Genomic DNA, 15222 nt, shown 5'->3' with positions numbered 1-15222 from the left:
GTCTGGATGTAAGATAGCCTCTCCGGTATAGATGGTGGAGGAATACAAAGTGAGATCTGGTTTAAAAATGTAATCCTTGAGCAATAAAGAAGCTCTCTGGCCTTCAGCTCCGTGCGTTCATCTGTCCACGCCACGCAGATCCATCAGCAGCTACAATCTCGGCTTCCCATTGCTGCCTATTGATTCAAATGTATTCTCCCTGCCTATCTCTGCCTGGTGTTCGTGCTCCCAGCGACACAGTGGTGCGTGTTATTCACTTGTTTTTATGAGCTTAAACAAGTCATTGCGCACACCCAGTCGCTGCGGTTTGCTTGCCGCTCCCGATAGCCACACATGCAGAGATGCCACAGGGAGGTGGGTGTCGGTGCTGGGGCATTGGGCAGCTCTTTGGTGAATGGAAAAGGAGCCGGGGTTAAACCTTTCAAGCTTTTTTAGCTAGTTCTCTACGGGATGGCAGCGACTGTCTTTAGATCCGTCTGTTGATCCGGTGGTTTGGTCCACCGCTTTGAGTCAGGCAGAAATACACCACCCTCAGCCCCTTACACCACCCTGTGGTTTTAGCTGGGATGGGAGATGTGTGTGAGCGGTCTAGTAAGTAAACAAAAGAAGAATATTCTTACACCTATTTTCCTTATTGAACAGAGAAATACAACCTCCCCCTTCTGACAGAATAAAGTTTACGTTGCATGTTCTCATTGGCGTATGATCGCGTGGAAATAATAATCATTGTGTTTTCATTACCTTAGAATGAGCTCCGTACAGCTACAGATGTCCGCCATGTTGGACCGCCATGTTTCCACAGAACAGATAAAACAAACACTGGCTCTAAAGAGGGTGATCCCTTAAAAAATTCAACCTCAGTTCTTTTCTTAATTTTTAAATCTGTGCAAAGATGAGTTTCCCATCGTTGTTATGTTTTAGTGCTAATTAGCATATTCCAACACACTAATCTATCATGGTGAACATGGTTAGTATTTGTCAGCCTGTTAGCATTGTTATTATGAGCATGTTAGCATGCTGACCTTAGCATGCAGTTCAGAGTACAGTGTCGCCGTTGCCGCTATCATGGCCGTAGACTCAGGTTACGACTACATTTGCACTGTGGGAGATGATTGGAAGCCAGCAGACTACGAAAGCTTTCCTGTGGCCACGAGGGTGAGGGTCATGCTTTGATTACAAAGATCACATTGTACTACACTCGTGCGGAAAGTGCCAAACCGCGGATCTGTGTAATAACCAAGAAAGGAAAGCAAGTCACATAAGTGTCAAAGTGAGGGATATTTTAGAATTTCATACTTTTGAATATTGCTGTGAACAGGAAAGACCAAAAGGAGTGTCTGCTCCAAAGCGATGACTCATGAACAGCTTTGGCTTACATTTATGAGTTCCTTTTCCTGTGCCAGCGGCCCGATGGACTGTGGGTAAAAGAACACCAGTTGGAAGCTTGGCCTCTTGATATTTGGGGCTCCTGTCGGAGCCAACGGCAGCAAGTTTTGTGCCTCCAGATTTGGGAGTTTTTTAATGAAGTTGAGCAGCTGCAGTTTTCCCTTCAGTCTGGAAACGAGAGGCTTTGTGTCCCCTGTCACCCTGTGTTAATTTGGGCCCTAATGTATTTTATAAACAAAGGGCTGCTCTCTAGCCTGACAGTCGTGACACCTTGATTCCAGTGCAGGATGCATGCAGTACGGGGTTACACCATTAATAATCAACTGGCAGCCATCACACCATTTTAACCACGATCATTATGATAAAGGGCATACACTTAATTACAGGCCTGCTTAATTATAGCTCTGTTGAAGCTCGTTTGTTTGGTCAAATGCTAATTATACCACCACGCTCTTGGCAAGTCCTCATTTCAATCCACTTTTTGCCGGCTGAACAGTGTGGCTTATTTTCATGCAAATTTGATATCTGGTGAATGTTTTGTCTCTCTTCTTTCCGCTTTTCTGTGCCTTGTGTGAGTGTGTCTTTGTTTCGGAGGTGAACATCTCTCAGACAAGACGGAATCGGGAATAATCAAGAGTAATTAAACTGGAAGAGGGTTGGGAAAGGGTTGGGTTGGAGGAGAGAGTGGAGGTGCTCCAATACAGCGGAGAATAAAAAAGCCTTTCATCTTCTCTCCATAGACGGAAGGAGGGGAGGCGTCGGGGCGGCTGGGGATGTTGATAGCTTTGCCGTTTTATAAATCCACCTTTAGTCTGGTGGAAATACACAGGATCAAGAATAGGGAGTAATATTTCTGTTTTTGTGTGGAAGTGAACCTTAAACGTTGTTTTCTCGTCTCTTTTGCAGCTCTGGATGATGTGCCCTTTGCGATCTCTGAGAAGTTTTTTGAAAAACCCAAAGAGGTAAAAATTCTTTGAGCAATAAGTGACAAAATGCAAAACTATGGTTATAATATGTGACGGGTCATGATCGGTACTGTACAGTTAGATGTCCTGCAACCTGTTGTGTAGCTTGAGCCACATTGTGATCAAGATATTTGGTCTTTTTTGGAATTGTGCAGCCATTAGCCCCTTTCCTTTCCTTTCCTTTCCTTTCCTTTTTCCTTTCCTCCAGACTGAGTGATGAATGCGTGCAGTCAGGCAGAGCTGGCTCAATGCAGTCCATTTGGCTGGCTGGCGGCGGTTGTCACTATAGCCCCGCTTGTATTGACACCAAGAGGGAGAGGATTAAAGATTTTAAGCATGCTTACTTAGCCATGAGCCTAACCGCCATGTTTCTTGTGTTTTTTTTTCTTCTTCTTCTTCTTCTTCTTCTTCTTCTTCTCCCCCCTCCTCTCCCTGCTTTTGATTTCAGATGCAGCAAGTCAATTTAATGGGCATTACGATCAAATCCCTGGCAGAGATCGAGGAGGAAGTGAGTAGAGGCTGCAACGCTCGGCTGACGCTGACGCCGCTGGCCCAGAATGCAAAGCAAACGGTCTTGGGGTTGTAATTAAGTGTCTGAGACAGCGAGGCCCTGTTGGCTCCACTAAGCCCCAATTGAATAAAAGCATGGCCAAGCTAGGCAGCCATTCTCTCTTAAAAGCTTCGTCTCCTGTTGCAAAACACTTGACTTTTATTCCCCAATTCTTCCCTCAAACAGCTCAATCTAGCATCTCAGTGCTGCAGATCTCGAGGAGCTTTTTCTGGTCGGATTCGGCACGTTTAACTTTTTTTCCAATCAGCTTCAAAAAAGAAAAGTTAGAGATCATGTAGAGCAAATAAAAGCACCGCAAAGTCCTCCCCATTTCTGATGAAACACTGTAGCCTGCAGGCATCGCGAGGAAGAAAATCATCTGTGTGCAGCTCCTTCTTTTGGAGCTCATGTGTTTGTGGGAGCAGGAGAAAGAAAGGGAGTTAGTGTGTGTGTGTGTGTGTGTGCGTGCTATAAAGAGAGTGACAACCCCCCTTCTCTCTCATTAGCACGGTATCTTGGTATCAGAACTGCCAGGAAGTGACAGACCACTGTAAAAGAACAGGTGCTGTTGGGTTTGAGATGTGTTACAGAGCAAACACTCCCTCATCAAACCGGGTGTCTGTTCTGCACTCTGCCTCTGTCTTCTGTCACATACTATCCAAATCACACAGAGTCGCCATCTTGTCATATGGTCATCTGAATGAAGCTCATTGTCGGCGAAGGTATTAATGGCGTGTGTGTGTGTGTGTGTTTTCCAGGCTGGCTGCTCATCCTATACGCTCTTGTCTTTTTTTTTTTTTTTCTCCTCCGTCCTCTCCTCCTCCTCTCCTCCTTCCTTTCTTCTCCGAGAGCGTGATTAGCAGGAGGACACATGGTGAGCTGAGCTGGGAAAGGGAAGGGAAGGGGCATGAGAAATCATTAATTACAGCCGCGCTGGAGCTGATGAAGTAAATGTGAGATAGTGTAACACACAGGATTTAGTGAAGTGGACGACAGCACAAGATTAATGGTGGGGCCAGGCTGATGAGGATGAAGTCACAGCTTAGCTTGATAATTAGTTTCCAAGTGGAAACATCCCTCACCATTGTGTTATTTTTACTTCTCTCTTCTTATTATTATACCACGATGATATCTGCAGAACAAGGGGGGAATACGGACAGCACAAGTGTTTCTTTTAGAAAGTGATGCATTTTTCCTTCTTTGTCTGCTTATTTTTTCTCACTACAAACATAACGTCCTCTGTGTCTTCTGTTCTCTCAGCTCCTTCTTGGTAATTTAAGTCACACAATTGAAATTCAGAAATCAGTGTTTTTGCTCAGAAGCTGCGCCCCAGTTTTCTGAGTGTTGTTGAGCATTTCCTCCCCCCGTTGTCCAGAAGAGGTCACTGTCTGTGCTCGACTGTGGGCTTTTTTTTCCCCTCTCCAGAAACTACAGGCGCTTTCTGCACAGAATCTAATTGCCTCATTTCTAAACCCATTAAAAAATATAGATTCATGAAAGAGATGTACTTTCTGGAATTATACATATGCACATGTAATTGAGGAAAACTGTTGTAATCACAGCCACAGTTGTAGATAAGACCATTTCCTAACAGGCATCACTTAAGCCGTGTCTCGGATGATGTTGGTTCCAGCAATTAGGCATTCTTTTCATTTCCCAAATGACTCACAAAACTTGCGGATATTATAATTGCTTTTAGCCACGCATATCTAATTTGTGTCTTTTTAAGTGTTAATTAGTAAGCGATTTAAAGTGACATCTTTATGTAGTTTGCTCTGCTGAAAAATGTTGTTGGCGGCTGGCTAATGATTTTCAGAGGGAGTATGCTAGGGTGGAGAGAAGTGTGTGTGCACACATGACAAGATTTTCATTAGCACCTATGTATGATGGGTTTTCAGTGTTTGTAGGAAGTTATCAGTGTGTGTTTCTGTGCCTGCGGATGCGTGTGTGTGTGTGTGTTGCCATGTGAATGTATGGAGGGACAGCCGTGTACAGGGGTATGTGAGAGGTGTGAGAGGGAGAGCTCCAAATAGAGGTGGAATTAATGAAGACAACATGTCACATATTTTTGGCAGTGGAGCAGGGACAGGAAATGAAGCTCGGCTCGTCTGGGTGACTGCCGCCCATGTTCTAGTGTGTCACTGTCCTGTCAGCCTGTGTGTAAAACTGGCAGACATTGATACATGCTCTCCCTGATAACACCCCATTCCCCCATCCATCATCCACACACACACACACTCTCTCTCTCACACACACACACACACACACATGCGTACACACAGGATTATTTATTTACTGTGCCAGATGTTGAGACTGAATTTTTGTGTGGTGGGGGGCTGAATTTCTTCACAACTAACAGGCCTGTGATATGTGACAGGTTTGGGGTAACTTGCAGCTTCCGCTCAAGTAGATGAAAATCAGGGAAGGTGGTGTTTTGATGGAGAGAACCGGGTTTGAGGCGCCGTGGCTCCGCGGCTTCTGCTGGAGGTTTGGAAACTTATTCCAGTGATCATACAGCATCACCTAGTGCTGTGTGGCAGTAGTACAACTGCTGGAGTGACTGTGTGTCACAAAACTTCCCTGTTCAGCCAGAGGAGCTACACCCACAACAAAGTCTTACATGTGTTATTCATTTTAAAACAGTCTGACCATCAGCTAATCAGACATACTGTTATTACACTGCACACAAATGATGCTGTTTGTTATTCTACATTATTTAACTGCATATGATTTCTTAATATCATTTCTTGATTTGGATTTATAGAATAGAATATTTTTTGGAAAATGGACTATATTAAGTCAGGGCAGCTGCTAATGTTTTTGGGATGCACAAATAAAATGTTTTATCCTTCCCATAAAGGTTCCAGTACCTCAACTCAGGCATCTGCTGATGCCGAATAATCAAATACCAGTTCTTTGTTATGATACCGTTAACCAATAAGTAATTATTAATGTGAATCTGTCACGTTATGGTCTGCATCGAGACCAAAAGCGATCTGGTGTTACCTTTGACCTTCGATCTAACCTCCAGTTCTTATGTTTGAGTTTGTGCAAAAGCAGATTTCTCTCACCAAAATATGATGTTTCCCCAAAGCTGATCTTTGCAATAGAAAGGAGGTAAAATAATGATTTTACAGAATCAGTGTGAGTGAATAAATATTACAAGCTTTGTTGTCTTTTAAAGCCACATAAGCCAAGAAGGTCTGAAGCTCTCTGCTTTTTAGAGAGTCATGTCCATGATGTGCCAGAAGGGGGAGGTGTTTGTTTGTATTTTCTCACCGTTCACTCTGGACGACCATCTGACCGCTCTGCAGGGCTGCGTGTGGGCCTGTAGCTTCAGAGTGGGGGAACAACATTACATCAATACATTTTTAATGTGTAGTTCAGTCTATCACTCTCAGAGAGCTGTTTGAATTATTGTGATGGTTTGTGATAATCTACATTTCATTGCAGCATTTTAAAAAAAACACTCTGGTATAAATTATTAAGATAATTCAGGCTGATGATGTCATGTTTTATTGATTTTTATTCATCGTTGTGTGCTTGTTTCCTCCTCCTCACACAGTTTTACTACAGCTTCAGCGCAGAGCGAAGCATTGCTGTGTAACTTTCCGCCCAGCTTTCGCAACCTGGCAGACGGACCGAGGACTGAAGCTACAGAAGGACTGAAGGATCATTTGGAAAATAATGAACTGAAGAAATTAAGAAAAAAGTTCTGGATGCAACTGGATATTATGTAATTTAGGATATAAAATGTATTTGACCTTGATGGATTTTATAAATTCTATAGACTGTGGAGTTCTTAAAGTATTTTAATAATGTCCAACCTTACACATTAAATTTTAGAGAAAAATTCAACTTATTTATCTTGAAAGTCACTTTTATACATTTGTGTTTTGTCTCATCTTACTCAGGAAGTCTCACAATAAGTGGTGAGCTCATGCTCAGAATAAATCCGACTAATTGATATCCCTAGCTGTGACTCGTGGCTGCTCGTCAGGGCCGTGCTGCTCGTCAGGGCCGTGCTGACAGCGAGTGGCTGTCAGGGAGGACGGGAGTGAACGGAGGAGCTCTGACGTTCAGTTTTGCCGCAGAAGCATCTTTCCATCACGAAGTTCATCATGAGCAGCGTGCGGCAAGAGCGAGCAGAGCTCTGAGGCGCCCCCAGACGCCCACCCACGTCAGCGGTGGCTCCTCTTCTGAGTCAGGTCTTTAAGAAAACACATCACACTTCAGCTTCCACATGTCCCACTGTTGTTATATTTACAGCTGTATGGAGATTTAGAGTTTCATTTGCATTTATAAAGTGAATATTTTTCTCTTTAGCAAACTAAATAACACCCTGCTGCCACTTTGCTGCCACATCCAGAAGCAGAATGTGTCATTTGGCTCTAATTAAAATGTCAGAAACCATTTTTGCAGGTGTAATTAGTATTAGAAACTCATTAATGGATTAATGTCCCTATTGTTAATTAGACTCCTCCTGCTGAGTTTGTGAACTTATGGATTCTGCTAACAGTGCAGGTATTTTTTTTTTTCCTGGCCAAAGTTCCTAATGGCTCTTGATATTCACAGGTGTTAAATGAAGCGTACAGCAGATGACAACCCTCCACGAGCGTTCGCGTTAACTCCTCTGTTCTGCCGCTGAAATCAGAGCGACGGCCTGAAGAATCCTGTGCAGGGGGGAACAGCTTTCACGCTCCTTCATGAAGGTGACACTCATGTCAGTGATGCCCTGGAGCGCAGTGACAGGCTCCGACAGCCCTCCTCCCTGCTGTGCATAAAGAGCGTACTGTATATACTGTGTGCACGGCGTATCCACATTCACACAGACTGAAAAGCAAAAAAAAGCAAACGTTGGATCTGTGCTAACTCGTCATTTTGCACCTTTACTCACATGTGAGAAAAACCTTTGTTACTAATAACTAATAATATACTAATCACTGAGTCCATTCAAGTTTAGAGTGTATAATCTCATTTCAGGTGATGTATAAAATGAAAACATAATATTTAGAAGAGCTACAAAACTGCGTCATAAGGGAAAAAAGCAACATTTGATATTTTTCTTCATAACGATCCCTCGAAAAGATCAAAACCAACACTGGATGTATCCCACTAAGAAGCCATGTCTGCTGTATCTTCGTCCTCGGTGCAGGAGGCCTCTGTTGTTGTGCAGAAACTATTAGAATCACATCAGTGAGCTGCAGCATTGCACCGCGCGACACCTTCCCTCGTTACAAAACACGCCCGCTGTACTTTAGTTTGGTTCCGTTCTTACTTTGTCCTGCTGCTGTTAATCCTCACTGCACCACCAGATCCCCACATGGAAATAGTTCCACAAATGCACCATTCATTCCTGTTTACTGAACAGCTGCTCTGGGAAACAATTTAGCCTTTTTAAATAAGTGAATATTCTTGGTCTAGATTGACTTCAGCTGGGGTTGAAAAGTATTCAGACTGACATTTGAAGTGTCGACAGTAAATGTGAAATATTGACGACTTTATCCTTAAAAAGTGTCACCAGTGAAGGCGTTGCTGTTATCAGATGGACAGCAGGTAGAGTCTGACGTTAGCTCTGCAGGTTGGATGTGAGTTTTTAGATGAAGCTAATCACCGGGTTTGTGTTCCTGGTCGGAGGAGCAGTGAAGCCAGACTCTCCAGATGGGCACGGAGCAATCTTACTTTCACAGAACCACAACTCCCTCGTGAGCCCTGCCCAGCATCGCCCATCAAAAAGCTGCCTCACATGGTTTCACTTTTCCTTTCGCTCCACTTTATGATATAGAAAATAATGATGATTTTCAGAGACCACATTTTCAAATTAAAATGGAAACAACCTTTTTTGTCTGTGAGCTTTGCAGCAGTTTAAAGGCTGGAGGAGCAGTAAAGGGCTGTTGTGTTTCTTTAAGCGTTTCACATCTGGTGAATCCGTCTCAAGGCGTCTTTGCTATCTCTAACCTACCAGGCCCACGTTAGGCTCCCCGGTCACCGCTGCTGCGTCGCTCGGAGGATTCGGCTCCGTCGAAGTTGAGCTGAACTGCAGAGCAGCACATCAAAGCCCCACCCTCTGAGTCTGCCAGATGTCCCGTGGTCATTTTTAAACTCACACCCCGGCACATGACATGGAGCAGTGTGTAAGCATGTAGACAGAGGTGGATGGGCTGCTTGGAAATTGGAAAAGGAAGCCTGTATTTATGAGGTGGTTTGAGGTGCTGTGTTAAGACAGGCTTAGCCTGCCACTCTCCCTCTGACAGCCCTGTTTCCCCCTGAGCTGGGGTGACCAGAGGCAGAGAGAGGTGAAGGAGTGAAGGCAGGAGGCCTGTCAAAGCAGGACCAGACCAGACCTGGACCCATGGTGAACAGACTCACAGGCAGGTGATGCAGCAAATCACACTGACAGAAGATGTAAAGCCACGTCTAATTTTCACTGGATCTGTGTTTTCATAAGAAGAACAAACAGGAAGCGTAGAAATTGTGATCCCTTCAGCCAAGTGCATGCTGGGACATGCTAAACCTTCCGTGACCTGAAAGAGGAAACGCTTTGCAAAATACGATTCATGAATAATCACGTGCTCTGCAGAGACACGCGGGCTGTAAGCCGTGCAGCTCTCACTGCAGCGTTCACGTCTACCTCCAGCAGCCTTTTGTCTCCTCGACGCACGTTGACGTCATCACATGTCGGAGATTTAAAGCAGGAGGTTGGACGTGTGGTCTTCTCCGTACCGCCACCTTAACAAGCCCCCAGGCTGCACTCCGGGGGGAGCAGCACATCAAATCTGTCTGTTCGTACCTCAGCTAGAGGTAAGATGAGTGATCTCCCAGAGCAGGGATCCCCTCTCCTCCCCCACACAGCAGCTCTCCTCCCCTCTCTCTCCGCAGCGGCGGCCAGCCCATGTGAGTCAAATTACTGTAATTGAGCAAGGATGGAGTCGGGTGTGAGGTGATCTCTCTCTTCATCCCCCCCCTCCCTCCCTCTCTCAGATATTTCTGCACATGTTGTGAAATGACCAGCAAGCATCTTTTTTTTCTTCCCTCTAACACTGCCTGTAACACAGAAATCAATTAACTGCTTTCAAGTCAGATCAAAGGCCCAATACACCGTCCAGGTCTTTCCAAAACCTGTGGGACAATTAACTCTCCCTGCGGACAGCGACCGGGCTGGACAGATGAAGGAAGGCTGCTGCCACTGTTCACACACGTTTGAAGTAGCCATAAACAAACGGGAAGTGATTGGACACGATTTCCACCAGCGTCCACCTAATTTAGCACTTAGCTGCGCATGAATCCAGCAGGATGACGGATTCAATTAATGTGCCGGGGACATCGTGAGACAAAGAAAAGGGACGCTGACCTCTGTGTGTATGTTAGAGGATGTTTGCTGCATGAATGAATTATGAGACGCCCCCCCGGGCACAGACATGTAAAAGACCCCCCGTCCACAGGAGGAAGACACTGCGAGTGAAAGAGACACAAACGACGGCAAACAACATGGCTCCATCGTTTGTGTTGGTTTTGTGTCTCTTTGCATCATTTCTCATGTTTCTTTGTCTCTCTCTGCAGTATTTAGCATCTTTTTGTTGGTTTTGTGTCTCTCTGTTGTCTTTCGGCTTCACTGTAGTTTTGTTTGTGTTTCTTTGGGGTTGTTTTGAGTCTCTTGCGAGTCGTCTTGTCTCTGCTGTGGTTTTGTGACTCTTTACAGTTGTATTTCGTCTCTGGTCATTTTGTGTCTCTTTTGATTGTTTTGCGTCTGTGGTTGTTTCCTCTCTCGTTGTTTTTCATCTCTTCAATCTTTTTGTATTTCTTTGTAGTAAGTTTGTGTCTCTTTGTGGTCTTTTTGCGTCACTGTAGTTTTGTTTGTGTGTCTTTGCAGTTGTTTTTTGTCTCTGTGGTAATTTTGCATCGCTGCGTCATCATTTTGTGCATCTTTGCAGTAGTTCTGTGCTTCATCCCAGTTGTTTTTGCCTTTTTTGTCATCATTTTGTGATGGTTTTGCATCTTTGGTCATTTTGTCTCTCTTGTTATTTTGCGTCTCTGTCGTCTTTTCGTGTCTCTTTGCGGTTAGTTTGCATCTGTTTGTAGCCAGTAGTGTCTTCCTAGTTGTTTTGAGTTTCACTGCAGTCTTTTTGCGTCTGTATGTGGTCTCTTTGGCTCTGGCCTGGGGCCCGAGGGGTCAGGGGGCCTGTGTCCGGTAGGCCATCAGTAATGCTTCCCTGGGCATGTTGGTGGCACAACACAGGAGTGTGACATCACGCTGATTGGACAAGGGGGAGCGAGTGCAGCTTTCGTCCTCAGACAGGTGCACTGACCCTGTCCACCCCTGAAGGTGCCACTTGCATTTTATTGGACATTTAGGGCCGGCCAGCATTTTTTAGCAGCCACCTGGATGCAATAAAGGGCCAGCTCCTGAGCTCTGGCTGCCCAGAGGATTTCCCAGCAGCCCCCGTGGGACCTCTGGCTAGTTAAGATGTTTATTAAGCTGAAAGTGGTCCAGTGGGAAAACACAGCACTTCTGAGAGATTCAGGCCAGCAGTTTTCTTGTTAGCCGGAGCGCTCCCTGGAGGATTGGGTTTCTTTTCCTTTCAAACCTCGGAGGGGGGGCAGGGTCAGTTCACAGGGCATGAGGTTGACCAACTGGTAACTAGGCACATGAACCCAGGAAGGGAAATATCTTGAGACCATCTAGGTCAGCTTGGAGCAGTTCCCACAGTTCCCAAACAGAAACAGCCAAACGCGTCCTCTGAAATGCACTCGTCTAAATTTCCGGGAAATATCTTGCGAAAGCGGCATCAACTGTAACAATCCGACACCACTGATTGGTTGAATGAGGCTGAAATGTAAACGGGAGCGGGTCTACAGCCGCTTCTTTCTTTTGAAGGCTGAAGTTCTTTAAAGAAAACGTCCTTCCAGAACGTTGTGATGTTAGCTCTGCTTTCTGTTTGACAGATCTTGACCCCGCTAAGCTCTGCTAGACTTCTAGTTCAAAGCGCTGGTCTTTAGCTTCAGGCACTGTGCCCTAATAACTCCAGTTAGCCTGTTAGGCTTTGTTTTGCTTTCTAAAAGTTCAGCAGCTTAACGGAGAAGAGTTTAGAAGAAGTCATAGAGGAACGGCGTCCTGAAAAATGCTTGATAAATCTGACTTTTTTCTCGTTTCATTTTGAACTCGGTCGGGGCCGGACCGCGGAGCCTGTGGTTAGCACGCCGTGAGCTGAGCAGCACATGCGGCCAGTGATGGGTTTTTAGTGCTCTCTGCCTAATGTTCAGGACAGATTAGAAATGTTCGCCTGTGACAGATGCTGTCTAGATCTTCACCACCAGATCCACCCAGCTGCAAAACATCTGGTGGATTTCTACCTTTTCCTCTGAAGTGCAGCCTATTAATGACACACCCACAATCATGCATGTGCACATACACACATCCAGCGCACACAAAACACATCCAGCCTGTTTTATTGAGACAGAGAGAAAGAATCACACGTATGCAGATGTCTGATTAGAAGCAGTTTATCGCTGCTGGCCGATTTAATCAAGCGTTCTGCATATTTTGTATCTATTGCAATGATTATCTCCTGATTTGTCTTTTATTTTGTCTTTGTGATTGTTCGTGCAGTTTTCAGAACCGTTCAGTTCCAGCTCTGTGTCACAGCCAGCTTATATGTAGACGTATTTAGAATATCTTTCACTACTTCAGCCACAAAGTCTGCGAGCGCACGCAGTTTATTCAGCAGTCACAGAATTTATGCATTCCACATGAGGAGCGGGCAGCGAAGGCCTCCGCTTGTTGTTAATGGCACACATCCTAAACTCATGCTCCTGGCCTCCTGCAGCCTCCCTTTTCTTCTGTCAGAGGAAACATTATTTTTGCAGAGACAAATCCACTGAATAACATGATCATCTGATGAAAGGCGCTGCAAATCTTGCCCGAGCTGAGACGCTCCTGCTAACGATGAAAACGGCCACGTAGCAACAAAAGCCACATATCCCGCCGCAACATGACAACCTGGTTGCTTTTGTGCTCATGAGCCGAACTTTTGAGTCTTTTCTCAGAGGACAAACCTTTGTTTTGTCTCCGTGTCGCTCCTCCACTCAGCACCTCTGCGTGGGATACTGAATGGGCCTCGTTGGAGAAAGATTTAAGATTCTTTAGGCGCTCATCAACAGCGAGAGAGTCGCAAATACATGTGGGTGTGTGTCTCCCGGAGACATTTGGAGACCATGGTTTAATTTAGTTAAAAATGACCGTGCGCTAAGTTGTTCCTCATGTGTCTGAGCAGCTCAGGCTCACATGAAGACATGTTTGGCCGTCGCCTGTGTGTGAAGTGAAACAGAAGGGAAGGGGAGATCCCCACATCACAGGATAAAAGCATTTTGTTATTGCTGGCTTTCATAATGCGTCATCTGTTACCATCTGTGGCCCAACTTTGAACAAGTTTTTAAAAATGTTTCGAAGATAAGCCTTTGGAAAAGAAACACTCTAATTTCTTTTTATTATATTATATTATTATACTATATTATTATTATTATTATTATTATATTGTTGTTATTGTCTGACAATGCAGAAAAGCTCTCACTCAGATTACAGTTCAGTTTTCATGACTGTACAATTAAAAACTTATTATAATACAAATCTTTAGCAAATTCATGATGATAAGATGTAAAATGTTTTTACAATTTGTCTATTGAAATGCAAATATTAAAAACATGACCTATATTACAGTAATTTAGCAATGATTGTATTATTAGTATAGTTGATATTTTAAATTATGGTATCTAAAAAATAGAACTTTAGCACATTTTTGGTAAATTTAATTAATTAATTAAATTAAAAATAATTTTTTTAAATGTTTTTTTATCCAATAGCAATTTGTCTTTTTATTGCTCCTTTAAGAACATTAATTTCTGAAGATGGTTTTCATTGCAGATGCAGAGAAGTGAAGTTATAAATTAAACTTAATGTGCACACAAACATCTTTTCATCCACGAACTTCTGTGAGAAAAAACAAATGTACTGCATATTTTATGCTACGTTCGTAACGTATATTGTAATATTTTTTATTGCAGAATAGAAAAAACATCAGGAATAATATTAGAACAAATAAACAACACAGCATCAACAGTTTAAAACAAGGAAATGACAAAACTGACAAAATACAAGTGAAAATACAAACACAAAAACAGATTCAAGTAATGTGATATTACACCTTGTTGTAAAGTAAATAAAACATCCTTTTAATTCCTGATGGACTTCTGACAGGTATTATTTCTTTTATGTGACAACACCAGATGACTTACTTCTAATTATATAATATATAATAATATAAAATTCAGATTATTCATGCTGGCAGCATATACGAGTCAGTGGAAAGAATACCAGACATGGTGTTTCTATTAATAATCTATTAATATCTCATCAAGCAGAGAGTTACAGGGGAGTTAAACAGAGAAATTAATATGTGAAATACAAATTAGCTAAAAGCCTGCTTGTAAATGTTTTACCAAGTATTCAACATGTAGCAAAAAATCCTAAAATAACATTCTGTATATTTCCTATCAAGGATAAAAACATAGTTAAAGTCTAACATGGACCATTATGAAAGAGACCTTTACACTAGCATGAAATTAAAAGTATTAAATCCAACATTGTACTTCATTGAACGTTTGACAAACAGTAATATCATGGTATTAATGTGACTTGAAAGATTAATCTTCATTTTGTTTTTATTCACAGCATGTTTTCTTTTCTCTAGCTGCCTCTCAGTATTTTACATCAGCAGTTACTGAGGCTTGAAGAGGAGTTTTGCTCTGGAGGAGCAGAGTGAGTTGTACTGCCTGGTTTTTTCCAGCAGGGGGTGATGTTGTAGTTCAGATAGTGGGGTTCAGGGGGTGGGGGATCATCTCAGCCTTCAGCTGTGAAGTAGTATGAGTGTTTACACTGAGCCAGGGGACCAGGTGCATGAATATGACTGCATCCTGGATCAGTGTCGTCAGATGAGCTGGACCGTCATTAAACCTCCAGCAGAGGATCAGGTGACGCCTTGAGCTCAGAATGAGGATTCGGAGCAGTGATCTGCTCTAAAATGACAAAATGTTTCATGTGTTTCACAAAAAATGCCTCATTATTGGGTTGTTTTTATTCTATTTTTATTGCATGATTATTTATATTATTCTATTCTCTTTTTTATGATTAAAAAAATCAGTTATTGAAATTCAGAAACATTACAGTGAATAATGTGAATACAGTTTACAAACAGGAGATGAAGGACTTTAAACTATAATACTCGTGTTTACATGTGTGTCTGTGATATTTAGGTATTATTGAGGTAT

The 15222-nt window shown here is 43.2% G+C and overlaps 1 protein-coding gene across 1 annotated transcript in view; it reads left to right on the top strand.

Annotated features, from left to right (window-relative positions):
* mvb12bb (multivesicular body subunit 12Bb) overlaps nt 1–6508 on the top strand; it is a 31014-nt gene extending 24506 nt beyond the window's left edge. The window contains exons 7-9 of the mRNA XM_041937997.1: nt 2293–2348; nt 2800–2859; nt 6467–6508. Coding sequence (XP_041793931.1) covers nt 2293–2348; nt 2800–2859; nt 6467–6508 — 158 coding nt within the window. The remainder of the gene's footprint in view (nt 1–2292; nt 2349–2799; nt 2860–6466) is intronic.
* The last annotated feature ends 8714 nt before the right edge of the window (nt 6509–15222 follow it).

Source organism: Chelmon rostratus, chromosome 5 (assembly GCF_017976325.1).
Source record: "Chelmon rostratus isolate fCheRos1 chromosome 5, fCheRos1.pri, whole genome shotgun sequence".
In the NCBI taxonomy this organism is placed as follows: Eukaryota; Metazoa; Chordata; class Actinopteri; order Chaetodontiformes; family Chaetodontidae; genus Chelmon; species Chelmon rostratus.
Note: the sequence above shows the minus strand (reverse complement) of the source record. Positions and strands in the feature narration are given on the sequence as shown.